Below are 26242 nucleotides of genomic sequence, written 5' to 3'. Positions count from 1 at the left end.
GGAATTAAGCAGGAAATTGCAATGTGATTATGCCCACAACTGGATTCTACTTATGTCCTAATCCCAGTGGGCAAGAATCCCATCATCCCCACCAAGAGACAGAAGCCAGAAATAATCCCCAGAGAGAGACCATCCACATTTTTCCCGAAGGAAGAATCACAGGGCTACAAATGGGGTGGGTGAGGATGCCTAAACCTATTTGTGCACTTTGGTATGGAAGATACGAGGGGTTAATTTTTGTGCCCACAGCCTCACTGGCATCCAGACTCCCAGCCCCACAGCCCCAACCAAACCGTGGATTTCATCTAAGGGGTTCCAGTGGACTCAGGAGAGAGCTCGCCAAGAGCACTTAAGTGTCCCAGGGCTTTTGAAGCAGAAGATGTACCTTTGCCCGTTCGCATCATCCTCTCCCCACGCCCGGACACCCAGAGCACAGGCTTTTTATTTGACTTGCTTGGATAGTTCTGGAATGTGGATACACTAGTTATGGCTTCCCTGTGTCTCAAACTGGCCCTGCCCCAGCTCGAGTCCTCAACTTTGGGCCCAGCCCTGCCCTGAGAAGAGGGGAGAGTGAGGTCCTCAAGGAGACCTCCCTCTCCACCTACCTGGTCCTTCTGTGTCTATGGTCTGTATCCCCCACAACAGGTTCATTACTCTTTGCACATTCCCTAGAGACTCACCCCACACCCCCCCATCATTGCCCTCTGCTGGGAGCGTTTTCACCTGGGCTTGTTGGAGAGGCCTTGGCCCCACTTCATGACCCCATCCAGAGCTGTCGGCATGGTGGGAGAAAGGGGTCAGTTAGTTTGCTTCTCGGCTTGAGGAGAATGTGAAATCTGGGTTCCCAGCACACGGGAAACTCTGAAGAGTAACACAGGGAACAAAGCAGGTGTTTCACCACCACCTCCCACCCCCAGCCCCAAGAGAGGAGAGGGACCGCAGCTGCATGCTGGCTGCCCATGGCCACCTTTTTGTTCTGCCATTGTGCTGAATGCTGTTGGACTCCACCCATGGAAGCTCTTGCCATGGAATGGTAAGGGTGGTAGATGGGGATGGAGGTGGAGGGGTATGGGTGTGGGGCTGTGTGTGCTCCCTGCTTCCCTAGGGCATGGGGGATCTTGACCTTTCCCCAGACCCACTCTCGGAATGACATGAACACACAGAGCCAGTCCCCAGGGATCCATGGAACCAAGATTTGACTGTCCCTATAAGCATCAAGAACACTGGACATTTGGAAGTGGATGCGATCCTTGGGGGGGAAAGGAAGTCTCCTGTTTGCCCAGAAATAACCCACAAGGAGGAGGCAGGCATTAGATGTTACCTTGTTCTATGTCCTTGAGGGGGAATTCCTGAAGAGCTTCTTCCTACTACCCTCACCCCCAAATAATCATTCTCACGGGGAAGTTTCCTTGGCACGGTCATTGGATCTCTACTCCTAGTCTAATGCCAAGGGTAGGTTTTTCTCCCTTCAGATCTCTCTTTGGAGGAGAAAGGTGCATTTGTGCAACTCCTCTCTGTCAAGCTACAAGCCACGCCACGAGCGTTATGTCAGCAGCCTGCTCGGTGCCTGGGGCCATGGCATGGACAGCATAGGGCTGAGCAGTGACAACACCACGCTGTGGCTTGTGGGGTCAGGGCCTGTGAAGTTCCAGGGCGTCTGGAATGGCGTGTCAGCTGTGGGACAGCGAAGCAGAACCCGTGCCCCATATCTCTGTGTCCTTTGCGTAATACTTCTTTTCTGGAGATCTCAGCTGATGCCAAAGGAAGAAAGGGAAAACCCCCAGCATCCCCCCTGCCCTGCCTCAAACCCAGGCTCCCATCCAGCCCCATCATGTTCCTGTGATTGCACGCATAATCACACACACACACAGACACACAGCAAGACATCTGTGCAGGATTCATACCACCCATTGCTGTGTGTGAGTGTTCTCTCCCACTGATCCCAGCCAGCCATCTCCTTTCTCACATTTCAGGTGCTCTCCCACTGCCTTGCCCACCCCCAATGTCATGCCTATCTTCCTTCCTCAGCATTTCCTCCACACACGTCTCTGTGCCTGTGCTGCCTGTGCTGCCACCATGGGCAGGTTTCCATCGCTGACTGCTCCTTTCTTCTGATTTCCTCCCCATTTCAAATATTGACATTTGCTGTCAGCTGTTTCTCCTGGTCTTTCACAGACAGATGAGAAACTTGCCCATAGCTTTTAAAGCCACCCCATCTCTTACCCCTGCTAGATTTTGTGGGGTTTTTTTCATCCCCTTCCTCCTCACAGCATTTCACCTTCTGCCTAGACTCCCAAGACTTTTGTTTTTTTTCCTTTCTTTTCTTCTAACACCGTGGGCCCTTCAACAGCCTCCTGATGCAGTCATCCGAGAGGGAGGAGCTGTGACTCTCAGCTGTTTCCAGATGGGAACCACACGCCCCTACATGCCATGGTAGGAGTAGGCTCAAAGAAAGGATGCCATACTGCAGCTGGTACCATACTGCAGCGTGTGGAGTGGAAAGGGAAAAGGCAGAGTTTGAGGACGAATTTCAGAATGCCTTCAAGAGTTGTGGGAGTATGCGATATTGCGTGTCCTTTTCAATAGATTTTGCCTCAGTGAATGATTCTGGCACATATGACTGCGTTAGGATACACCTTGATTCAGATGCTGAGGCAGCTGAGCACAAATCTCTCTGTACGTGCAGCCTTCTCTCTGTTTCTATAGACAGCAGGGTAGACAGTGATGAGACGGGGTTACTTCCCAAGGCAGATGAGAGTCTGAATGTCTGGGATGTGCATCAGGTATTGTCTCTGTGGAGAAGGTAGGACCTTGCAGAGTGCTCAAGGCCAGCTGCGCTTCCTGCAAGCACCCAGAACCACTGGAAAAGCCGAGGACGGTTTGTGGAGGGAAAGAACCTCTAGATGTGCATGAGGCAGGGAAACAGAGCTGATGCTGGGGGGAAAGATGGAATGCACCTCATCAGAGACACACTGAATTTCTGTGCTGCCTCTGTTTGTGCTGATATTGCCAGTACATCATCTGTGCATCATCATGAGGAAAATGTTAGCAATCTTTGAGAGGCAGACAACGATCCCCACTTTTCTAGATGCAAATGGGAGGAAAACTTCAATGTTAAGCATATCAGAGACTCCAGAGAGACCTACACACTCTATTCAGCTCGGGCTGTCTTTCTCCGTACCGTGCAGCTGTGTCATACCTGCAGAGCTGTAGCATGCCCATGCATGAAGCCCTTCCCAGTAACGCAGACTGCAGTCTCCCAAGCACAAAGCCAGGTGGCCCCAAGAATGAGGTGTCTCAGAAGTCTGATATATCAGGGTAAAGTCTCCCACTTATAGACATACGCCCACAGAATGAATAGACCCCTGTGTGCGCTCAGAGTCCAGAGATCTGTTCACACCAGCTGTCTGGGGACAGGCTTGCTCACTAATGACATTATTGCTCCTCTGGCAGATTTTATCTTTCCTTCTCTGACACTTTTTTTTCTTTGCTCTTTTTGGTCCTTTTTTTTTGATCTTATGAGGATTTGCTCCCTTCTTCTGCATGAGGCGGGAGTACCACCAGGGATCCTAGCCCATTGCCATTTCGTCTCTTTGCCTGTCACCAGGTAGAGCTCCAGGCACAGGCTCCGACAGTTCCTACGAGGAGGGAAAGGTGCTGCCAGCAGCGCTGGGCATGGTGGAGACCTCTGTCATTTGTTGCCTGGGTTCCTTTCACTCTTGCCACTCTGCCAGCTGCGCATCCCTGCGCCGAGTTTGCCCCATTCAGGAGAGGCCATGTGGCTGTCCCCCTGGGCAGAGACACCCGAGGGCGCTGTGGGGAGGACGGCAGTGGCTGGAGTCCCCTGAGCCTGTGAGCAGAGCAGTAGAGCGGTGTCACTGGTGGAGCAGGAGTGAATGAAATCGCACTGTACAGCTGCAGCACCAGGCTGAGACAACCAAGGGTCCCCAGCTGGGTCCCAGGTCCCAGGGAGAAACAATCTCTGGAGGAAGCTGGGCTACTGCCTGTCAGCAAGGAAAGTGGAGAGAGAAGCCACCCTAGCCCCATTCCTCAGCGCCTCTTCTCCCTCATGCCTCCCCCTTTGGGCCACACTCTTCAAAGGCATTTACCTTCCTCTCCTACTCCTCTCCCCAGGTCTGCTGAGCCAGGGCTGGAGGGAGCCCTGCACACCCCACCCCCACACAGAGTGACCCCTCATATACCTATAAAAAAAGAACGACCCATGGCTGGGGGAGAGAGGGAAAATGCCTGGGGAAATGCAAGGGACCTCTGTGTGTCCTGCATAGCTCATGTCTCCAGCTCTTGAGGACTTCAGAAGCAGGAGGGGAACTCTCAGCATTTCTCTGCCTTGCACGCACTCAGACTCCCATGCAACCTCAGCATCGTCCTCTCCATGCAACCCCCCTTCTCCCCTCCCCACACACACACCCACCGCCCCCCATCTCTGCAGGGTTTATAGTTTCCTGTGACTGTGTGTGTCCTTCCCCACTGTTCCCAGCCAGCCAATCCTTTCTCACCTTTCATGTCCTGCCCAACCCCAATATGTCTAATATGTCTCACCCTCCTCACCCAGGGCTTCCTCTTCCCATGTCTCTGGGCAGCGACAAAAGGCAGGTCCCTGAAAGGACAGGGGCTTTCCCCGCATGGCTCCCTGCTGGTTCTTTGTGGCCATGCTGGCCCCTATGGGTAAGTGATCTCAACTCACCCCTGAGCACCTACAGCGATTCCACTGCTGCTGTCCCAGCTGCATCCCCGCTTGCTGGCAGAGCTCCATTCCCCAAAGCTCCCAGTGCTGAGGATGGGCACTGAATGCCGTGGGCAGGAATCCCTGAATCTCCTGCAAGGGCTGTCTATTTTTTCTTCTGTGCTCAGCCCCCACATGGTTCATGTTTTGGACACAAACTGCCCAGGAATGTTTCTTGCCTCTTGGAGAGAGACTGGAAACTCCCCTGCTGATCGGAAGAGCTGTCCCATCCCTTCCACTGCTCCTTAATCTGTCCTGTTCCTTCCCACCCTCTTCTCTACAAACCCACAGTGCCTAGGTAAAGTTTTTCCATTTTTTCTCATCCTCAATGTTCCTCCTTTTCCCTTCCAGCGCTGGCTCTGGAACAGTCCCCAGACACAGTGATACGAGAAGGCCAGTCCGTGAGTCTGAGCTGTTCCAAGAAGAAATCCACCAACAGATATTTGTCCTGGTACAAGGTTCCTTTGGGGAAGGACTCCAGGCTGATCCTCGTAGTTTCTGCATTTGAAGGTGGTAAAGCAGATGTGGAGGAGGATCTCCGCAGCCGTTTGAAGAGCAATGGGATACAAGGAGACGCGATGACCATCTCGATCGAGCATGCCTTTCTGAATGACTCTGGCACGTATTACTGTGCTGAGAGTGAAACACAGTGGGTAGGCTGCTGAGGGAGCTGAGCGCAAACCTGCTCCTGCACAAAGGGGACCTGCTTTCCTCCTCGTCAGAGCTGCACAAGGCGGGATGATCCCTTTCCACTCCTTACCTCCTCTGCTTCCTAGCCTGCCCTTCATCCTCTTCTCAGACTCTCTGAGTTTATTCGTCCTGCTTTCTCTCCATGCTACCCCACTCCTCCTTGCCTCTCTCCCCGTTTAGCTCTTATTTCCATTACAGCCACTTCCCTCAACACTTCTTCCCCTCTCTGACTCCTTTCCTACCCCCGACTTCTTCTTTCTGTCTCTCCTCAATCTGCACTCTGCAGACCTCCTCTCATTTAACTCCAGGCAGCCCTGGAGTTCATCATTCTCACCGTCACACAGAAAGGATGTTTGCATGAGAGGTTCTTGGTGCACCTTTAGATAAAGACAAGGCCGGGTACGTGGCGTAAGAGCCGGTACCGAGCGGGAGCTGCCCACGTCCTGCTCCGTTACAACGACCTGCCTGAGGTTATCCTGTGGCTAGGGAGAAAAGAAGGCTGTGGAAAGAAGGCTGGGAAAAGCAGCCAGGAAAGGGTTCCTGGCCTGCCTTTTTCCTGCCCCTCCTGGTCCCAGGATGAGAGGTGTTCTGGGTAGGGATAGCATGGGGCAGCTGAGACCTCCATGCCTCTCTGTCCTTTGTGATGTCCTGGAACATTCCCAACTCTGCTGCAGAGAGTAAGAGAAACAAAGTGCAGTGGGATTCATAGTTCCCTGCAGGAGAGCAGCGGGAAGCTGCAGGTACAGTTTTGCTCTTCAGAGAACGGGATGGGGGAAGAGTTTCACTGCAAAGCCCATGAGAGCCCTCAGCAGGCAGAATGCTTGGGCTGTTGTGGTGTCTTTCCTGGTCCTGCCTCCCACTGATATTAATTGCTGTGCTCAGAGTACCGCAGAGAGAAAAAGCAGCCTCACACAGTGAGGGGAAAGTAATAAAAAGAAGAAAGAGCTATGGCTGGGGGAGAGAGGGAAAATGCCTGGGGAAATGCAAGGGACCTCTGTGTGTCCTGCATAGCTCATGTCTCCAGCTCTCGAGGTTTTCAGAAGCAGGAGGGGAACTCTCAGCATTTCTCTGCCTTGCACGCACTCAGACTCCCATGCAACCTCAGCATCGTCCTCTCCATGCAACCCCCCTTCTCCCCTCCCCACACACACACCCACCGCCCCCCATCTCTGCAGGGTTTATAGTTTCCTGTGACTGTGTGTGTCCTTCCCCACTGTTCCCAGCCAGCCAATCCTTTCTCACCTTTCATGTCCTGCCCAACCCCAATATGTCTAATATGTCTCACCCTCCTCACCCAGGGCTTCCTCTTCCCATGTCTCTGGGCAGCGACAAAAGGCAGGTCCCTGAAAGGACAGGGGCTTTTCCCGCATGGCTCCCTGCTGGTTCTTTGTGGCCATGCTGGCCCCTATGGGTAAGTGATCTCAACTCACCCCTGAGCACCTACAGCGATTCCACTGCTGCTGTCCCAGCTGCATCCCCGCTTGCTGGCAGAGCTCCATTCCCCAAAGCTCCCAGTGCTGAGGACGGGCACTGAACGCCGTGGGCAGGAATCCCTGAATCTCCTGCAAGGGCTGTCTATTTTTTCTTCTGTGCTCAGCCCCCACATGGTTCATGTTTTGGACACAAACTGCCCAGGAATGTTTCTTGCCTCTTGGAGAGAGACTGGAAACTCCCCTGCTGATCGGAAGAGCTGTCCCATCCCTTCCACTGCTCCTTAATCTGTCCTGTTCCTTCCCACCCTCTTCTCTACAAACCCACAGTGCCTAGGTAAGGTTTTTCCATTTTTTCTCATCCTCAATGTTCCTCCTTTTCCCTTCCAGTGCTGGCTCTGGAACAGTCCCCAGACACAGTGATACGAGAAGGCCAGTCCGTGAGTCTGAGCTGTTCCAAGAAGAAATCCGACAGCGCTGCTATATACTGGTACAAGCTTCCCCTGGGGAACGACTCCAGGCTGATCCTCGTAGTTTCTGCATTAGAAGGTAGTAGAGCAGATGTGGAGGAGGATCTCCGCAGCCGTTTGAAGAGCAGTGGGATACAAGGAGACGCGATGACCATCTCGATCGAGCATGCCTTTCTGAATGACTCTGGCACGTATTACTGTGCTGAGAGTGAAACACAGTGGGTAGGCTGCTGAGGGAGCTGAGCGCAAACCTGCTCCTGCACAAAGGGGACCTGCTTTCCTCCTCGTCAGAGCTGCACAAGGCAGGATGAACCCTTTCCACTCATGACCTCCTCTGCTTCCTAGCCTGCCCTTCATCCTCTTCTCAGACTCTGTGAATTTATTCATCCTGCTTTCTCTCCATGCCATCCAACTCCTCCTTGCCTCTCTCCCCGTTTAGCTCTCATTTCCATTATAGCCACTTCCCTCAACACTTCTTCCCCTCTCTGCCTCCCTTTCTCTCCCCACCTTCTTCTTTCTCTCTCTCTTCAATCTGCACTCTGCAGACCTCCTCTCATTTAACTCCAGGCAGCCCTGGAGTTCATCATTCTCACCGTCACACAGAAAGGATGTTTGCATGAGAGGTTCTTCTACCTAAGGTGCACCTTTAGATAAAGACAAGGCCGGGCACGTGGCGTAAGAGCCGGTACCGAGCGGGAGCTGCCCACGTCCTGCTCCGTTACAACGACCTGCCTGAGGTTATCCTGTGGCCAGGGGGAATGTGCAGCACAGCACAGGCCTGAAGGCCATGTTGCAGGTGCAGCACAGCACAGGCGGGCGCGGGCGCGGGTTCACTCTTTTGTGCATCACTGACTCCTCCATCTACAGTGGTCTCTGGGTCAGGATCACTGCCTTCCACCCCCTCATCCTCACACAGTTTACCTTTCCCAAGGATATATCTAAATTCCAGATTACGTTAGCAAGCTGTGCAGCTAACAGAAGGTTTCCTGATGGGTTAGATCATTATCTCTGTCTTAACACACACCGGTGCGCAGCACAGGCCATCATGGGGCTCTCCAGCAGGTTCCCACAGTGCAGCTTCCCATGCTGACAGACGGGCTTCTCCAGCCCTAAGCACAAGGCCCAAGAGAGCAGGCGTGCCCCGTTTGACATCTCTAACTCCTCGCATCCCATGTGCCCTGCAGGGCTCCCAATGCCCTGCCCTGCCGCCTGCGCACCCCAGGGAACACCATGGGAAATGGAGACCCTTCCCATGGACACATCAAGCCCAGCCTCCTCTCAGCTGGAGTGCTGCGGGTATTGTGGGGTATTGTGGGGTTTCTTCCTGTTGCCTGCACAGTTTAGCCCACCCTCTTGGTTCTTTCTCCCTTTTCTATGAGGAAGCTGGGGTCATTCCTGAATCTGCTACAGGCATTTTTGTGCTAATGAATGCAGTGGGATTTGCTTGCACCTGGAACAGAGGGAGTGGGAGCTGCTGGCATTGCTGCACCCTTCTGCATGGACACAGGGGTACATCTTCTCTGCAAAGCCCATGACAGCCTTGAGCAGCCAGATCCCTTGCTCTCTTATATGGGCCTTCCTTGCGCTGCCGTGCATTGCTGGGCCCACAGCATGGCAGAGACGTGCAGAAGCTCTGTCAGGCCTCTGACACACAGAGAGGGTGTCAGTGTGGACACACTGTGAGCCCCACTTCCTGCCAGCAGTGATTTCTCACAGCGTTGGGTTGGTGAACAGGCCGTGCCCCATGTAGAGAAGAAGACAGGATTTTCTCCAGCTCTGCCCATCCTTGTCCTGCTGCTCCTTTGCAGAATGCTCCAAGAAAGAGAGTGTCATCTCTTCTCTGGCATGGAGAAGGTAAGTCTGTACCAGCCTATCCCACGGTGAATAGCCTTCTCCTCACAAATTGCTCTGTGGTCAGTCTCCCAAGAGAACTCTTGGGGGTCCCGGTCCCAGTGCAGAGCCAAAGGCAGCCTTTTCTCTCCTTGAGATGTCCCTTTGGAGGAAGAGAGGAACAGTTACAGAACTCCTCTCTGGCATACTACAGTAGACAGCAGGGTGAGAGGTCAGCAGCCTTTCCCATACCTGGGCAACATGAGGAGCAGCACTGGGATAAGCAGAGAAGATTCCACGTTGCAGCTTGCGGGCTGGGAGCCTGAGTGTGAGGCTGCTGGAGAGAAGACTCAGCTGAGGGGCACACAACAAACATGCATCCCTACGCTCTCTTTCTCTTCCCTTCCTTTGGTGCCACCTTGTGCACCCCTGTGCCGTGCACGCACTCAGGCTGCCACACAGCCCCATCCTGCTCCTGTGATCACCCCTGTCCCCCACCTCTGCCTATACACACACACAGACACAGCAGGAAGTGCGTGGAGCAGGGTGGATGCACCTCATGCCTGCATGCAGGTGTCATTCCCCGCTGTTCCCAGCCAGCCAGCTGCCTCCTCACACTTCAGGCTCTCTCTCACCGCCCTGCCCACCCGCAGAGAGACACGTGTCTCTTCCTCTCCCAGCCTCTCGTCTTGGCACGTCTCTGTGCCTGTGCTGCCACACCGGGCAGGGTGCTGGAAGGAGGTGGCCTTTCCCCATGGTTCTCCTCTGGTTCCTTGTGGCCGTCCTGGTCCCTGTGGGTAAATGATCTTCTCTTCCGCTTGAAGAGCTGCCCTGGAGCCGCTGCTGCTGCCTCAGCCGTGTGCCCAGTTGTTGTCAGTGCCCCATTTCCCAAGGCTTCCCGGGGGAGGATGGGCAATGAACGAGGTGAGCTTTTCCTCAACCTCTAAACTCAGAAAACTCTACACATCTACAAAGGTGTTTTTTCTATCCCATTTTAATACTTCAATTGAGAGTACCGAAGTAATTGTTTTTCATAATAAATTTGCCATTGTCTTTGAAACTTGTTTGTGGGTTTTTATTCTCCTGTGTGTCTCTGAGGAACAGCACACTGTGCCATAGATCTTGCTGACATCCTTATGCCGCCCCATGCCGTAGTTCAAGGCTATGTTTTTGCGTCCCCTTCAATGCATTTCAGTCCTCACATCTCTTCCCTTCTCTTTTCAGGCCATGCCCCTGTTGAATTTCATAAGGTTTCTCTCCGCCCAACTCTCCAACCTGTCTAGGTCTCTCTGTATTGCAGCACAGCCTTCTGGTGTGTCAGACACCCCTCCCAGTTTTGTATCATCAGCAAACTTGCTGGGGGTGCACTCCATCCCTTCATCCAGGTCGTTGATGAATATATTGAAGAGGACTGGAACTGGACTGGAAGAGGACTGGGGACTGGTCCATGAAGAGAACAAGCCCTTAGCAAGAGGTTGTTTCATTCCCAAGTGGAGCTTTCGGAGAGGTTCCACTAAGGAACGTTCAGTCATATAGTCGGGGGTGGGGGTGAGAGTGGGGGCGATGGGGAGCATTTGTGCTGCTGCCTGCTGTTTTCTACAGTAGGAGTCTGCTGCCTGTATGATTCAGCGCACTCTGTCGGCTTTTTTAGGCAGTTTTGTAGCACCTGAGTAGATGCTGATAAACAGAAAGGATGGCTGCCTGCAACTCACTGACAGGCTCCTGAAGATGAAGCTGAAAAATGTTGCAAGACCCTGCTAGTTGAGAGGCACTACAAATATTAAATATTTTCCCCGGAGTGACATTCCCTGCCTTTGCCCTCCATACAAATGGCTTATGGAAGTACCCAGAGAAATGTTGCACAAAGAAGGGGTGCCTGAAAGTCTTTATTTTTTGATAATTTTGGTGTGTCCAGTCCCAAAACGGAAGAAAATGATGAGGAGAAGAAACAGGTCACATCATAGAATGAGAGAGAGCGTCTCAGTTGGCAGCTATAGTGTCTTGGATCCAGGAGACGTAGTTGCAAACCTTAGTGTAAACTCCGGGATAGCCTCTCTGCGCACATCCAATACCCCAGGAAACAATGCCCTGGAGCTGCCCATTGCAGACTACTGGACCGCCGGAATCCCCCTGTGCACATAAAGGATACGGATATTCAGCAAATGAGAGGAGCGTGAAGTGATGAGCCAGAGATCCCAGAAATCACTGACAGTCGAGGGAGCTCCGTTGGGCTTTTTCTGCACTGAAGTTCTACAGAGGTCATTTCTGATTACCACTCTACACCTGATGCTCCTGTGCCTTACTTTAGCTCCAAGGGCACCGCAGCTGAGGATGAGTAAGCTGCCTGTTTTGGATGGATGCAGTCCTTGGCAGACGCTTAGGATATGGGTGTCTTAAACATTATTCTGCCAAATAACTCCGTGGAGCTTGGCACATGTAAAATGCAGACCAGTTGTCAGGTGTGTTCGTTTTCCAGATTACCCGGATCTTGGAACAGGCTATGTAATTTTTGGTGAGTCCAAACCTAACATTTGTGTCCTAAGCTCTGAAGTCACCGTGATTACTACTGATTCTCTGGTGCAGCACTCCTCCCTTTTCAATAGCCCAAGGTGCAGGAGGTGGCATAGTCTGCTCGTGGAAGTTTAGGGCAGAGGTATTGGCCGTCTCAAAAAGGGGCAATGACCGACAGAGTGGGAAAAAAGCTAGCCTCACTCAGTAAGCAGCTTTCACCCTAAGTCTCTGCTGTTGTTCTAAAAATACGACATTCAGACACGCCAGTGCAGTGAGAGTAGCAGATTCTCTAATGCGACGGCCTCTTCTGCTGGCAACAGGCAGGAGAGAAACATATGGGAAAGGAGAGACAGATGTTTTACCTGGCAGGAGTCTTTCCCTCCCTCCAGGAATCCTACACACATCATATTGTTGGTAATTTGCCGAGGGTAGGCATCGCTGCACTCTTTTGCGGAGAGTACGGGAGCCTTCAGGCACTGCAAGGTGTCTGGAAACAAATCTAGAAGAAAATAGAGAGAGGTGGTTGATGACATCTCTGAGTTCATTTTGGAGCCCGGAGGAGATCTTCCTTATCAGAAAAGTAATGACTGAGCATCCTGTTTTAGTGGTCGTCATTTTTCCTCTGAACGGTAATCACAGCATGGATTCCTTTTGTTCAGATGGAACTGCAGCCACGTTAATTTTTCTGATACCTAGACAGTCATCAACTGGCAAGCGTGGTGCCACGAGCTACTCTTGTAGCCCATATGCTGGAGGAAACCTGCGCCTCAGGAAAACCATCCTCTCCTCTGGTGCAGGTTTTGTTGTCGTCGCTGGATTAGACACCAGTCAGCATTCACACCTCTGACCATTGGCGTAAGAGAACGGAGCTCTCTTGTAGTAATTTGAGATCCACAATCACAGATTTTGATCTTGTTCTCAGAGCACTGACAACTCTATTGGCATTAGTTAAATTGCCAGTGCTTGGCACTGCACAGCTGATAGCGCCAGGCCACAAAATTTAGGGCGGAGTGAATATGCTGGTGACTCGAGTGATTCCATGTTCGTACCACAGAACAAGAGGAAGGACCTTATAAAGGATTTCCTTCAAAGCAGTTAAATTGTTACCGTCCTATACGGACTCATCAGTGAAAAAGGCCCGTCCCACAGCACTTCTCTGAGCTTTACCCTGCACAGTTTGGAGTTAATTGTGGAGCCTTAGAGCGTCTCCTGGGCCCTTGCGATGCTGTACATTCCCACAGAGTACTCACTGCCATTGCTGAGTGTGTTGCCCCAGCCAGAGATGAGGCACGTGGTGCCTGTGGTCACACAGCTGGTAGGCAGAGGAATTGTTTGGACAGCTCGGTTGAGCTGGGCTGGTACGGAAAGCTTGATGAGCATAATGTCATTGTCCAGTGTTATGGAGCTGAAGCGAGGGTGGCGGATGACTTTAGCTGAATTGATCAACTGCTGTGTCGATTCTGTGAGTTCCAGGTTATGTTTCCCGAGCTGCACTTGGATGCGCCTGGAAAAGAGAAGGAATGGCACGTACTTTACTGCTACCGCCTGCTTATGAGGAACCTCCCCGTCACCGTATGCGCTCGCTGCAACATCGCTACTGTGGGAGCTGTTTTCATGCAGGTCATCTTTCTTGTCCTGCAACACGTCCTGGGGATCCACACTGAGATCTTACCCACTCCCAGCACAGCTGATGAGTTTCTGCAGGTTCCTTTTGTTGAGCTGGGACGAGTCGGATATATAACAGTGCTTTATACAAACATTCTGGAAAAAGGCAAACTGCTGTCACCCTGACCTCATTGCCTTTCCTGTTCTCCGGTGACTAAGTTGTAGCAAGATTCATGCAATTTGTAAGAAGTCACAGCCCGTAACTCATTGCTCGATTATCACATTGCCATTTCAGAAAGTGCTCTGCATTCCCAGAAGCATTTGCAGAAGTGGAAAAGCCCTCATGATGCCTCAGCCCAGCTTCCTGAACGAGCCACCCATTCCTTGGTTGTCCCCTGTCAGAACAAAGTCCCTTCCACATTTGGATCTCACAGCTCAGACTTCCTGCTAGAAGCGAACTGGAAGAAAGAAGTAGCTTTAGGGAAGAATATAGTTTTTTGTACTCACGACTTGTAGCAGTGGGCAGCCGACACAACCCACTGGCTGCTGATGAGGGAACCTCCACAGAAGTGATACCCAGAATTCAGGGACACCTGGTAGGGGACAGAGTTCTCTGCACAGGTGTAGCCTCCCACGATCTTGTCATCATCATCGTCAGCATTGACGGGGAAGGCAACTGGGAGATAAGAAGTGGCATATGTCAACATCTGGCATAAGGAGTCTTGTCCCCCTGCGACTGACTGAAGCGTCTCACTTGCAGGCTGTACTTCTCTAAAAACTCACAGCATCAGCGGGCAAGCACGCGGCCATTGTCCAAAACTTTACAGCAGCTTTAGGACTTCCTGGCCAGCGGTGTTACCTTCGTACTTGGTACTCCTTAAGGGAGAGACAGTCTTTTTTTGAAGCTGACGCACACATTTCAGTAGTGCTGGGACGAGAACCCCTATGAAGGCTTTCGTTCCTCATTTTGTGACACAAGCAATTGTGAACGGACACAGTCAAAAGAAGTTGCAGTGCTGTGCCGTAAAGTTTGTGCAAGTTGAAACTGGACTTCCCTTTCCCCCAATAGACTGCCCTGTAAATTTGCTCAGAAAATGGGCTTCCTTACAACTCACAAAAGCACAAGTACAAAACATACTCACCAGCCACCCCAACAAAGGTGAGAAACAGTATGAATTTCATGATCTCGACACAGCCTCACGCCCCGACTGGTGGACTGCAAGTGTGAGCTGCTAGAAATACATTTTTTGAGATGGCCTTATCTCTAGTCCAAGGTTTTCTCCGGAGAAAAAGTACACAGTGGAAAATTTGAAGATCCAAATGTGGTCATTAACAGGCACAGGCAGAAAGTAAAAATAACATATCAGTTAATAATAAACCTTTCCTAAGATAGAGAGCTATTTCAAATTATTTCAGAGGGCAGCCTTCAACTTAAAAATACCTTTGGGCTTTGGAAGGTGTGTAGTTGTTTGTCTATCTCATTCCTATACGCAGCACCTGTTGAGGGCACCCCTCAAACCCCTTTGAGATTCCTCTGCACTGATGGTGTCATTATTAAAAATGTGTATTTTTACTGGAAGCTGAATATTGTAGGTAATGGACAGTAATACTATGCATTTAGATTTAAATAAACAAAACAAGACATACGAAGCAAAGCAAAACAAAACACCCCCAAACCTCTCAGTGTTCATTTGTTAATTGTATTTTATCAAATTCCTTTTCTTGATTTATGTATGTGTTCGCGTGTGTTTTTATCATATAGAACACAGTGTTTCCCCAAATAAAATGATTCAAAAGTAATTTCAATGAGGATGAAAATGTCATCACTAATTAACATTAATTAATGTCATTCATTAATGACTTGGATGATGGGACAGAGTGTATCCTCAGCAAGTTCGCTGATGATACCAAACTGCGAGGGGTGGCTGACGGTCCGGAGGGCCGTGCTGCCTGGACAGGCTGGAGAGCTGTGCAGAGAAGAACCTAATGAGGTTCAACAAAAGGAAGTGCAAGGTCCTCGACCTGGGGAGGAAGAATGCTAAGCACCAGTATAGGTTAGGGGTGGACCTGCTGGGAAGTAGTTCTGAGGAGAAGGATCTGGGGGTCCTGGTAGACAGTAAATTATCCATGAGCCAACAATGTGCCCTTGTTGCCAAAAAGGCCAATGGAATCCTGGGCTGCATAGGGAAGAGTGTGGCCAGTAGGTCGAAGGAGGTCATTCTCCCCCTCTACTCTGCACTGGTGAGGCCACAACTGGAATACTGCATCCAGTTTTGGGCTCCCCAGTTCAAGAGGGACAGGGAACTACTGGAGCGGGTCCAGCGTAGGCCAACTAAGATGATTGAGGGACTGGAGCATCTCCCTTATGAGGAAAGGCTGAGAGAGCCGGGACTCTTTAGCCTGGAGAAGAGAAGGCTGAGGGGAGACCTTATTATGGCATACAAGTATCTAAAGGGTGGGTTGAAGGAGGATGGTGCCAGGCTCTTTTCATTGGTTCCCAGTGACAGGACGAGGGGCAACGGGCACAAGTTAGAACATAGGAAGTTCCATTCAAATACACAGAAAAACTTCTTTACAGTGAGGGTGACAGAGCACTGGAACAGGCTGCCCAGGGAGGTTGTGGAGTCCCCTTCTCTGGAGATTTTCAAGACCCGCCTGGATGCAGTCCTGAGTAATGTGCTCTAGGCAATCCCGCTTTAGCAGGGGAGTTGGACTAGAGGATCCCGAGAGGTCCCTTCCAACTCTGAAGTTTCTGTGATTCTGTGATTCTGTGAAAAAACTATTCTGTGCCTACCCCCCTCCCCCCTTCCAAGTTAAATAGCTCAAATGTGGGAATTCTCACCACATCTCTTTGAAAGCATTTCTCTCACCTAATCTTTATGATAATATTGGCCGAAGTACCAAAACATGTATTTTTTTATTTAGCTTTGGAATGTTCTACAGATACTAATTTTTGCCACGGAAGAATTTCAGTATAACATTGATGCTTATGCATGTAATGTGTATGAACAAAAATACTGTGAACACAAACAATTTCAGGAAAATCCAGTAATTCAGCATTTGAATTGGGAAGCTTGACCATACCTGCCTTTATCTTGGTACTTTTTTTCTTTTCCCTTGTTACTTATTTAACCTGTTCTGGTCTTTAACAGATCAGTTCTTCTCAACAGCAGGAAAGGCATCATATAGGGCCGGCTGGTGATCTCCTTGAAGAAAAGGTCTCTCTGAAACTCTCTAGGCTACTTGCTTAAGTCACCAAGAGGACAGTACTGACCTCTTCCCAGGCTACTGCCAGAGCTCACGGCAAAAGTCCTGGGTCACAGTTCCTGTGGTTCTTGTGTTCCTAAGTCCTTGATGTCAGATATCTAGTGAACATGCCTCACCCGAGTCCCTCCCATTCTCCTATATTCCCCTCTGTAAAAGGGGCCCCTGCTATAGAGGCTCCCATGTATTCCAGAACTCCAGGGTGTGTGCCAGCAGGGCAGCTCCTGGAGGATACTGATCTCAAATGAAGGCAAAGGGCTGTTTTTGATGCACAGCTCAGGGGTCATCCAGCAGACAGGCTGCTTCAGAACAGCCCTTCAGGCCTTTCAGTGGGAACTGTGAAGGATGAAGAGAATCCTTTGCATTCAGGATGAAATTGGAACATCTCCTGCCGTTTCTGCTTCCTTTCTTTAAGATGACGAATCCCTACCTGGAATGTAAATACCCTCTTCTGCTCAATGCTGCTGAACATCCCACAGACCCATTGCAAGGTTTTTTTCAGGGTCTTTCAAAAAATACGCTCCAGGGATACATCTCCAGGTGCAAACAAGTCTCTCATTTAATGCAAAGCTGCAGCTCCAGGGGCACAGGAAGAAGGAGGATCAGTGAGTGGAGGGCAGCTGTGTTAGATACCATCAATGGCCAAGCAATGGCACCTTGCATTTCTAGAAATCCATGTTCCTAGTTCAAGTATTTCAGTCAGATGTATCATCACTGGACTCAGATAAAGTAAATACATTTGTCCAGGCTGATGCAAGATCCTGGGAAAGGGAAAGGTGGTGAGAACATGCGCTGACAGAGATAAAACTTCCGAGGAGCATAAAGCAGAGGAGTTTCTGAGGCTAGTCCTTGTACATCTTACAGACCTTGGTGGTGGAGGCACCACTGATTCTCTTTTCCCAAGTCTCTCTCTTTGCCTGGGAGGAGCTGGTTGAAAGATGTCCCATCTGACCTACGAACATCAAGTCCCCAGTTGCTCAAGTCCAGGAGAGCATCTGGGAAGGGTTTTGCGTTTCTGCTCTTTGCATCTATAATTGACGATCAGGGACAGGCTCTTGGTTTATGATGTTCCAGTGCAGTGGTCTCCAAAGAGGGGTGCATGCACCCCTGGGGGTGCACAAGATGATGCACTGGGGTGTGGGATGGAAACATTAGAACTTCAATATTGTATGTATATAATTATCAATTACTAAATATACATACACTGGGGGTGCATGTTCAAAAACATTTTACTGGTAAAGGTGCGTGATCAGAAATGTTTGGAAACCACTGTTCTAATGGTTTCAACAAACACCTTACATGTTCTTTCTTACATTCTGCTATAACGTCAGCCTCCAACTCTGCAGAGCCTTCATGATCTCTCTGGTTTCTTCACTAACAGGGCTTACTTCCAACCTTTCTCAGCCCTAGCTTCCCCCCAGCAAATTAGAACTCTTCTGACACTCTCAACTGCATTTGCCAGTTTCCATTTCTCAGCCTACACGTATGTGCACCCTGTGCTTTCCGCAGTTAATTCCACAGTTTCCAGCAGTTAATTCCACAGTTTTCAGCAGTTAATTGTTGCGGGGTAGGGGAGGTCAGCAAATAAGGGGCGCTATCTTTCTGTGCTTCCGTATCAGGACTTGCTGCACTTCACTTTGCATTCCCTAGATTCTTTGTACCAGGTCAAACCCTTTCCAGGTGAGATCAGCTCATGCTTCTAAATTTTTCTCCTCGGGGTGACTCAGGTGTCCCAGATGTATGCATTGGAAAACTCCAAGGATTCATGTCATCAGGAACTGAGTGTGCTCTGAAAGGTCATCCCAGTGTCCACACCAAGGTCTGCAATTACATTGCTTGAATCAAAGAAACCATTGCAGCCTAGTGACATGTTGATGACTGGCTCCTTGGCCACTACCCTTCTGCCCTATCACTCCTCTTAAGATAATAGCACAAATAAAAGTCTTACTTAAAGACCTTACAGATATTTTCTCTGGGAATTGATGAGCACCATACAAAAGTGGGGTTCCCTACAGCCCTACACCAGCTCCTTCTGACCTTTCCCTTCTGTTCTTGTTTGGGTGTGAGTGCTGGGAGCAGTGGCCTAGAGCTGCTGGGCCAGCAGGCAAAGGGATAAGGAATTGTGAACCATCTAGAAAGTCTTCTGAGACAGGTTCCTCCTTTTCTTTACTCCTGGCCCTCTTACTGAGAAAGGGAGGAGAAGGAGCAGGTCCCTAGAGAGGAGGTTCCTACAGCAGTGGAGCGGAGTCCTCTTTTGCTCCTGCCAATGGTGAAGTTATCTCACTGGTACTGTGACAGCTTTGATGGTGGTCATTACAACTATGGTGGTGGGTCAAACAGTGGTCAGAGACCACAGGCACAGAGCAGTCAGGCCACTGGCAACAGCTGTGATCAATGATCATCATCTTTCCTCTTCACTTCCGCAGGGACACCAGGATCTAGCAGGTAACACAGACTAGTTGCTAAGGAAAGGAAAACAACAGCAAGCAGGTGCAGAAAAGGTCTGTGACCTTATAACAGTGTAAAGCATGGGAGAAGATCAGTTTAGAAAGGAAGCATGGGGACTGGAAGGGAGGAGAGGGCAGGGGCAGCGCTACCCGCATATTTGTGTTTACTCTTCTGCTATTCTGGTTTTTGTTTTTGGAAGAAGGAAAGTTATGCCTTCTTTCAGAGTGCATGGGCTCAGGAAGAGGTCCTGGAGGACTGTGGGCCAGAGGCACTGTGGGAATAACAAAGTGAGGAGAGACCATAGTACTGGGGAGAAGGGTAGGAAATTCATGAGAACAGTGGTCCCACATGCAGCCACAAGTGGATATACAGCCTCAGCCTTTGAGGTGGGAAACAGACTGTGTCCCAGGAATCTTCAGCAAATGGCTGGACCAGAAAGGAAAGGAAGGGCCCTGCAAGGACATAGCAGACGGGGGAGATCAGATTTTAAAGTATTTATTTCATCCACCTCATCCAGTACATGATCGGTAGAGAGCAGACAGAAAAACTTCCCCTGAAGGGTCTGTGCACCCCAAACCTGTGTAAACTGGGCCACTACTGGGCAATTTTAACATCTCCAAACCTAGAAACTGCCTCTTTGCTGTGACAATACAGGATGGAGAGTTTGGGAAAGAAAAGGGAGGACAAATAGGGACTGGAAAAAGTGTAAAGATGGTGAGGTGGAAAGTTAAGTGGTCTGAAAAATCTGGGGCAGAAGTTTAGACGTGGCAGCCAGTGAGGCTGGCACAGTGAAATAGAAGGGATGAGGAAGGGGAATTTGCACCAGACAAGCAGACACAGCTGGATTAGAAATGGAATTAGAATGGACTGGTTGGAGATGAGAGGTGTGAAAGGAGCAGCACAGGTCTGAATGGGCAAGGGATCTGAGATGACAAGCCTGAGGAGGAATGATTTCTTTAGGAATTGTCTGTCTATCTGGACTTCTGTAAGGCCTTTGACATGGTCGCCTACAACATCCTTCTCTCTAAATTGGAGATGTACAGACTTGATGGGTGGACTGTTGGGTGGATGAGATAGGATGGTCACATCCAGAGGGTAGTGGTCAATGGCTCAATGTCCAAATGGAGATCAGTGACAAGTGGTGTCCCTCAGGAGTCTGTATTGGGACCAGAACTGTTCAATTCTTCATCAATGATAGAGACAGGGGGATGGAATACACCCTCACCATGTTTACAGACCACACCAAGCTGAGTGGTGTGGTTGACACACCTGAGGGACTGGATACTATCCAGAGGGACCTGGACAGGCTCAAGAAGTGGGCCTGTGTGAACCTCATGAGGTTCAACAAGGCCAAGTGCAGGATCCTGCACCTGGGTCAGGGCAATCCCTAGTATCAATACAGGCTGGGGGATGAAGGGATTGAGAGTAGCCCTGCCTAGAAGGACTTGGGGGTACTGGTGGATGAAAAGCTGGACATGAGCCAACAATGTGCATTCATAGCCCAGAAAGCCAACCGTATCTTGGGCTGCACCAAAAGAAGACTGGCCAGCAGGTCAAGGGAGGTGATTCTGCCCCTCTGCTCTGCTCTTATTTGACCCCACCTGGAGTATTGCATCCATCTCTGGAGCCCTCAGCACAGGAATGACATGGACTTGTTGGAAGGGGTCCAAAGGAGGGCCACAAAAATGATCAGAGGGCTGGAACACCTCTCCTATAAGCACAGGCTGAGAAAGTTGGTGGTGTTCAGCCTGGAGAAGAGAAGGCTCCGAGGAGACCTTATAGCAGCCTTTCAGTACTTAAAGGGGGCCTACAGGAAAGATGGGGACAAACTTTTTAGCGAGGCCTGTTGCGATAGGACTAGGGGTAATAGCTTTAATCTAAAAGAGGGAAAATTTAGACTAAATATAAGGAAGAAATATTTTGCAATGATGGTGGTGCAACAGGTCACCCAGGGAGGTGGTAGAGGTGCCTTCACTGGAAACATTGAAGGTCAGGTTGGATGGGGCTCTGAGCAACCTGATCTAGTTGAATGTGTCCCTGCTTATTGGAGGGGAGGCTGGACTAGATGACCTTTAAAGCTCTCTTCTATTATATAAACAAACAGGTGGACCTACAGAAACTTTCTGTACCAGTGTAGGCTACTGAAAGAAACTGTCCTGACACACCTTAAATCCACCAAGATTTAAGAGTCTTCTGATGGTAATTGCACACAGTCACCATTGATCTGGACACAGTCCTAGTCCTGACGTTAAATACTAAGCCTATATGTAGCTCTGAAAATGGGCTGCCAGTGCCTTCCTTGTGTTACAACAGCCAATCTTTGCTTGATGCTCTGTTTCATGCCATAAATTTCCAAATCCAGCACAAAACTTTGCTAAGCCATTTCTTATTGTTTCCAGATTTTGTTGAAAACTCTTCAGTAGGAAGCTTTTCCTTGTTCTTTTGGTTCCCTTCCACATAGGCAGGGTACCTCAGCGCTTTCCTCATTGTCACATTTCTTCTACGGTCTCCTTTTCCCTTAAGGAGCAGATCTCACTGCTTTCCTTGAGGATCACTGTTAGGCTGGGCTGAATCTGATAGTCTGACAGAGGGGAGGCTGCCCCAGCTCCATGCCGCCTGACCCAGCTGATAGCAAGGCTGAGAATGTACTCCCACTAGACACGCACATATACAATGCATATATACACGTATACGCAGCCAGCCACACAGATCAGGGCAGACAGACACACCTACCACTCACACAAACAGAAACAGCACCAGTGGCCTCATCTTGTGTCCCTCTCTGGCTGAACTGGATGAAGGTTTAACAGTGGGAAATACGTGTGCATCCTTTCCATAGCTGTGCTTAGACACTGAGTCTGCTCAGTAGCTGCCCCTGTATCCCAGTCACCACAGTACCCAAGCCCTGCAGCCTCACTCCAATTGCTGGTACGCGCACACAAACACCAACCACACATGCACGCACACCCCTCTCCCCAGTAGGTGTCTGAGACTCCTCTGCTCCCTCTGGTTGCCACCTCCCACTGGTCTTGCCATTAGAAACACAGACACACACCTGGAACCTAGGTCACTTCACTTACTTGCCAGCTGGTCTGCCTTCATGTGCACTAGTGAGCACACGCACTCACATGCCCTCCTTTGCCCCAGCTGCTGGCATGACAAACACGTGGCCACTCTTACCTGACTAGCACTTGGACCTCCATACACAAAACACATGCGCTCAGAACAGACTATCCCTCCCTCAGGGAAATACTAGAAATAGAATTTAATGAGACATACACTGAGCTGAGGAGGCACAAGGCATAGCCAGACAAGCATACTGATGAGAAACCTGTTTACCTGTGACTGGCCCCTTCTATAACTTTATTCCTCTATTTTCCTACATCTGTTCTTCCCCAAATCCAGTAGTTCAGGGTCTGATTTGGGAAGCTCAACCATAACTGCCTTTATTTTGGTACTATTTTGTTTTCCCTTGTTACTTCTTTATTCTAAAAAGAAAATAGATTGAAAGAATTAGATGTTTTGAATGGAAAAACAGAAGGGCTGCCAATCTAGCCACTCTTCAGAAGGCAGCAACATGTTAAGCAATTCCTGAGAGACACGCTAGAGGTCCTGAGTTACATCTTCCAGATACTTCCTTCTTTTGGAGAGTGTGCAATCATTTTTTTTTGTTTCCTGAGACAGAAAAGTTACTCTCGATAAAAATCTTCATCCTGGAATAAGTAATACATTCTAGTGCATGTGACTGAAGAAGAATGTGCAGCCCAGCTGCAGTGAAATGATTTTTCCTTGTCTCAGAGTTCTTACACAGCATAATCCTAGAATTAATTCCCACAGTCTCCGTAGTCTGTTTTATTTCCCATCAAGTCTCTGAAATAGTGTCTCCCTCCAGGACTTGAGGTTGAAAAGGTTTCTAACAGACATGTTAGACTTGTCATGACAGACAATAATCAAACTAAAAATCCTGTAGTTTCTCCATGCACAAGACATGTAGGGGTGATTTATGGACATTCATCAAAGAAGCAGTGTCCCATGGAACATTGCCCATGGAAGTGTCTCAAGTTGTTCCATCCTAGCAGTAATGTGAAAGGGCAAAATGTCAATAAATTCAGATGGAGTACAAGACAAATCAAGACAAGACTTCCACGAAAGATAAAAAAGAGCAGGTGTGGGGAGTAAATGGTAAAAATATGCATCCAAGGATAATCTGTGTCAAAAATATAAAAGAATATAAAGGCATATTAAATTTGGTCAAATTCATTTGCTAACTGCTGTATTGACTTTGAAAGCAGTGCAAAAATTCAAAGAAAAATGTAAAAGATACAGAAGGTAATTAAAAAAATGTTCTGTATTGTCTACAATTCCTTGACAAGTCGCTGAAACTGTAATACATCCAGCCTTGGCCTCAGCCTTGCTGGAGCATGGGTAAGGAATAATTTCTCCTGAGAAAACCTGCAGTGACAAGAACTGGCAGGGACTGAATGGGAGCCATGGTCAAAACCCTCCTTCTCATATGGTAAGTGTCCATGACACTGGAGATCATAAAAAAACTTTTATAGATCATATAGAATATATTTTCTTTCCTGTCTGGGAAGAAGCTGTATCTTTTCAGGTAATTTCTGTTAACTTCTTAAAAAAGCAGAATTTAAAAAGCGAGACAAGGAACTTTCATTACCAAAATTTTTGTCATTCACACTGCTCTGAATCCTGGTATGACCCTAGGAACTCAGCCTTAAGCCCAGAGAAAGTACAATATCACCAGGCTCACAGACAGAACATGGCTCTTCTACAAAGAGGGTCAAGGGAAAATATGAATTCCTCTAGACCTTCAGGCAAATATCAACAAAACGGGAAGAAAAAGAGAAAACCTCAGTAATATTGCTTACTGTTTGGAAGATGCAATATCAGGATTACTGAAGAAGATCATTGAATATGTATATTTCATTCAAAGTACTAGTGAGAAAAGAATCAGCTAATGATATAAGTTTTTTGAATCTTAGATATACAGAAAAGATCAGAATGGTACAGGTTAAGACAAGGCTAACTAGGAAGTACTTGGCAGACTAGAAATAACAGACTGTTCATGAGGCTAATGTCTAACCACAGTTTTTGCTTTCAGAAAAAAAAGCTGGCAGAGATGCCTTGCTTTTTGTAATTAGGAAGTGAATTAGAACTCCCAAGAAGATTAAACTGCCGGGAATATGCTTCCCTGATGACCGTAAAACTGAAGAAACTAAGATGTGATTCAAAACGATTTTTGTGCCTCCGCTATCTGTGTGTATTATATTTGCTTCTGTCTAACATAAGTTCTGAGTTGTGAGGTATCGTCTTTCAGGGACTAAGAACATCTCTCCAGAAGGAAACAATATATGCTTACATTTACTGGAATAAAGCCTTCTGGAAAGACATCCCAAGTTACATACACAGGTGTAAATGAGTCAAAAAATCATTTATGATGCCAATATTCCCAGGTTTTCATGGCTGACAGATCCTATTCACAGACACGGATGATGATGGAATAACAGGCAGTACAATATTCAGCCAGCAACTTACTGGTCTGCAAGCAATCCCACACTTTTGTCAGCAGCACCGAACACTGCCTGTCTTGTTGAAAGGCTAAAGCAAAACTTACAGCCACATGAATACTTCGCTTTTCTTTTAATGGCTCACCAAAGAGGGTATCAAAGGTTGACTGTCCCTTCTCTCTTCTCTGCCCAAGCTTGATGGAAAAATGAGAACAAGGGGAGGGGCATCCGTCTCTCTAGCCTCTTCTCTCTTGACTCACAATGATCAGTAACACAGTGTTCTGGGACAGCTGAGAGGCCATGCTGACTGTTTTGCTTGCTCTTTTACCTGGTGAGAGACAACAGATCCATCCGCACCATGGCTCTCCTCCAGGCCATGCAAGGCTGGCGTGAGGTAAAGGACCCTTTTTGTCCATCATCCTGGCTTCATCTCCCTTTCTCTTTTTCTCTCTCACTCATGCAGGTGCTGGGGTTGGAAACCTCATCAAGCAGTGGCCAGAAGAAACCCTTAAGAGGTCTGGAGAGACTGTTGACATCTCCTGCTACCAGAATTTTACCACGCTTGCCTATATGTTATGGTACAAGCAGCCTCCAAGAAATGGTCTGAAGTTAGTAGCCACTATTACTGCATGGTTGCAGAGCTCTTATGAAGAAGGTTACAGTGAGGCCAAGTTTGGCATAAGCAGAGACAATAATGATTACTCTGTGATGACAATCAAGAATGTGACATCCAGTGATGCAGCCATGTATTTCTGTGCTGCGAGTGATCACACAGTACAGCGAGGGGATTGAACACTAAGATAAAATCCCCACCTTGCCTGAGTGAGAGACGGAGTCTCTGAAAAATGTGTGCAAGACATATTGGAAAGGGGCAGAGGAAGAGCAGAAGAAAGACAAGGAAGACGTGGGGCAATAGAGCCAGGACATTTTGGAGGGAAAAGGGACAGAAAAAGCAGTGCAGCAGCATCTAGATTCGAAGACAAAAAGCCTTCAGAAATACAAACCCATAGATCAGCATTAAGAATTGAGGCACTACTGATGTGGTTAGTGAAAGGTAGCAGATAGTTCTTAAGATTGGTGCTACAGAAGCAGAGTCATGTTCTGGGCCACTAGCTCCCCATGGACCTCACCATAGCACCAAGAAAAGAGTACAAAGCAGAAGGAGAATTCAAGCTTCTTACACATACTGATGAACTGATGATCCATCCGGAGACAGAGGTGCCCAACGAGAGATTGATTGGTGTGGGAGGAGAGCCCAGCCTCTGATTGTGGACATAGGAGGACGGCACCAGTACAGGTGGGAGGAAACAGGCATACCTTCCATTGTGGAAGGGACAGTCCCTTGGCAGCTTAATAAGCAATAGTATGCCCTGCAGCACTTCTATTCACGTCCTCACCACACCGCTTAATTGCAGGAACCCTCTCTTCCTTGCCACAGAAATGCATACGGTTCTGAGCTGAACTGAGGCAGCTCTTCTCAGAAAACCTCGTGGGCAGAGAAAGGAAACCACAAAAAGCTGCCGTCACCTGGTGCTCCCCTTGTGAGAGACAGTTGAAGGCAGAAATCACCTCCCATTGTGCTTCTGTCTTCATTGCTTGCAGAGATGAGCTTTTGATGAACTAATTGCTCTCCAGTGATGGGCCTGGGAAAAGTGAGGGCAGGGTATTATTAGGGTTTCCCTACCTGCCATTGCCTGTCTGTGCTCCTGTTTTCACAACATAACC

At 49.0% G+C, this 26242-nt stretch overlaps 1 protein-coding gene and 2 gene segments (V, D, J or C); 2 read left to right on the top strand and 1 right to left on the bottom strand.

Moving 5' to 3' along the window:
- The first annotated feature begins 4584 nt into the window (after nt 1-4584).
- Nucleotides 4585-5430, top strand: LOC134524463 (Ig kappa chain V region 3381-like). The segment is given in 2 exon segments: nt 4585-4686; nt 5096-5430. Coding segments are annotated over 2 exon segments (357 nt in total).
- Nucleotides 5431-6745: 1315 nt separating this feature from the next.
- Nucleotides 6746-7662, top strand: LOC134524444 (T cell receptor beta variable 14-like). The segment is given in 2 exon segments: nt 6746-6845; nt 7255-7662. Coding segments are annotated over 2 exon segments (357 nt in total).
- Nucleotides 7663-10764: 3102 nt separating this feature from the next.
- On the bottom strand, nt 10765-25897 carry LOC134524424 (trypsin I-P1-like). 2 transcript variants are annotated; one of them, XM_063354472.1, is made up of 5 exons: nt 25699-25897; nt 13788-13956; nt 12926-13179; nt 12038-12174; nt 10765-11294 (listed from the first exon to the last, which is right to left on the bottom strand). In XM_063354472.1, the coding sequence occupies exons 1-5, from the start codon at nt 25721-25723 to the stop codon at nt 11145-11147; spliced, it is 735 nt and encodes a 244-aa protein (XP_063210542.1). In that variant the 5' UTR covers nt 25724-25897; the 3' UTR covers nt 10765-11144. The 2 variants fall into 2 exon arrangements, with proteins under 2 accessions (XP_063210542.1, XP_063210533.1); XM_063354463.1 differs by lacking the exon at nt 25699-25897 and adding an exon at nt 14423-19769.
- Between the last annotated feature and the right edge of the window lie 345 nt (nt 25898-26242).

Source organism: Chroicocephalus ridibundus, chromosome 1 (assembly GCF_963924245.1).
Source record: "Chroicocephalus ridibundus chromosome 1, bChrRid1.1, whole genome shotgun sequence".
NCBI lineage: Eukaryota > Metazoa > Chordata > Aves > Charadriiformes > Laridae > Chroicocephalus > Chroicocephalus ridibundus.
This window is presented reverse-complemented; position numbering and strand designations above follow the sequence as displayed.

Excerpts from the sequence above, each read along its gene's own strand:
- LOC134524424 (XM_063354463.1), bottom strand. The coding sequence starts at position 14,462 with ATGAAATTCATACTGTTTCTCACCTTTGTTGGGGTGGCTG. Across the intron at positions 13,180-13,787 it reads GCTGCCCACTGCTACAAGTC|GCGCATCCAAGTGCAGCTCG; the intron begins GTGAGTACAAAA and ends TCTCTTTTCCAG. Across the intron at positions 12,175-12,925 it reads CAACACACTCAGCAATGGCA|ATTTGTTTCCAGACACCTTG; the intron begins GTGAGTACTCTG and ends ATTTTCTTCTAG.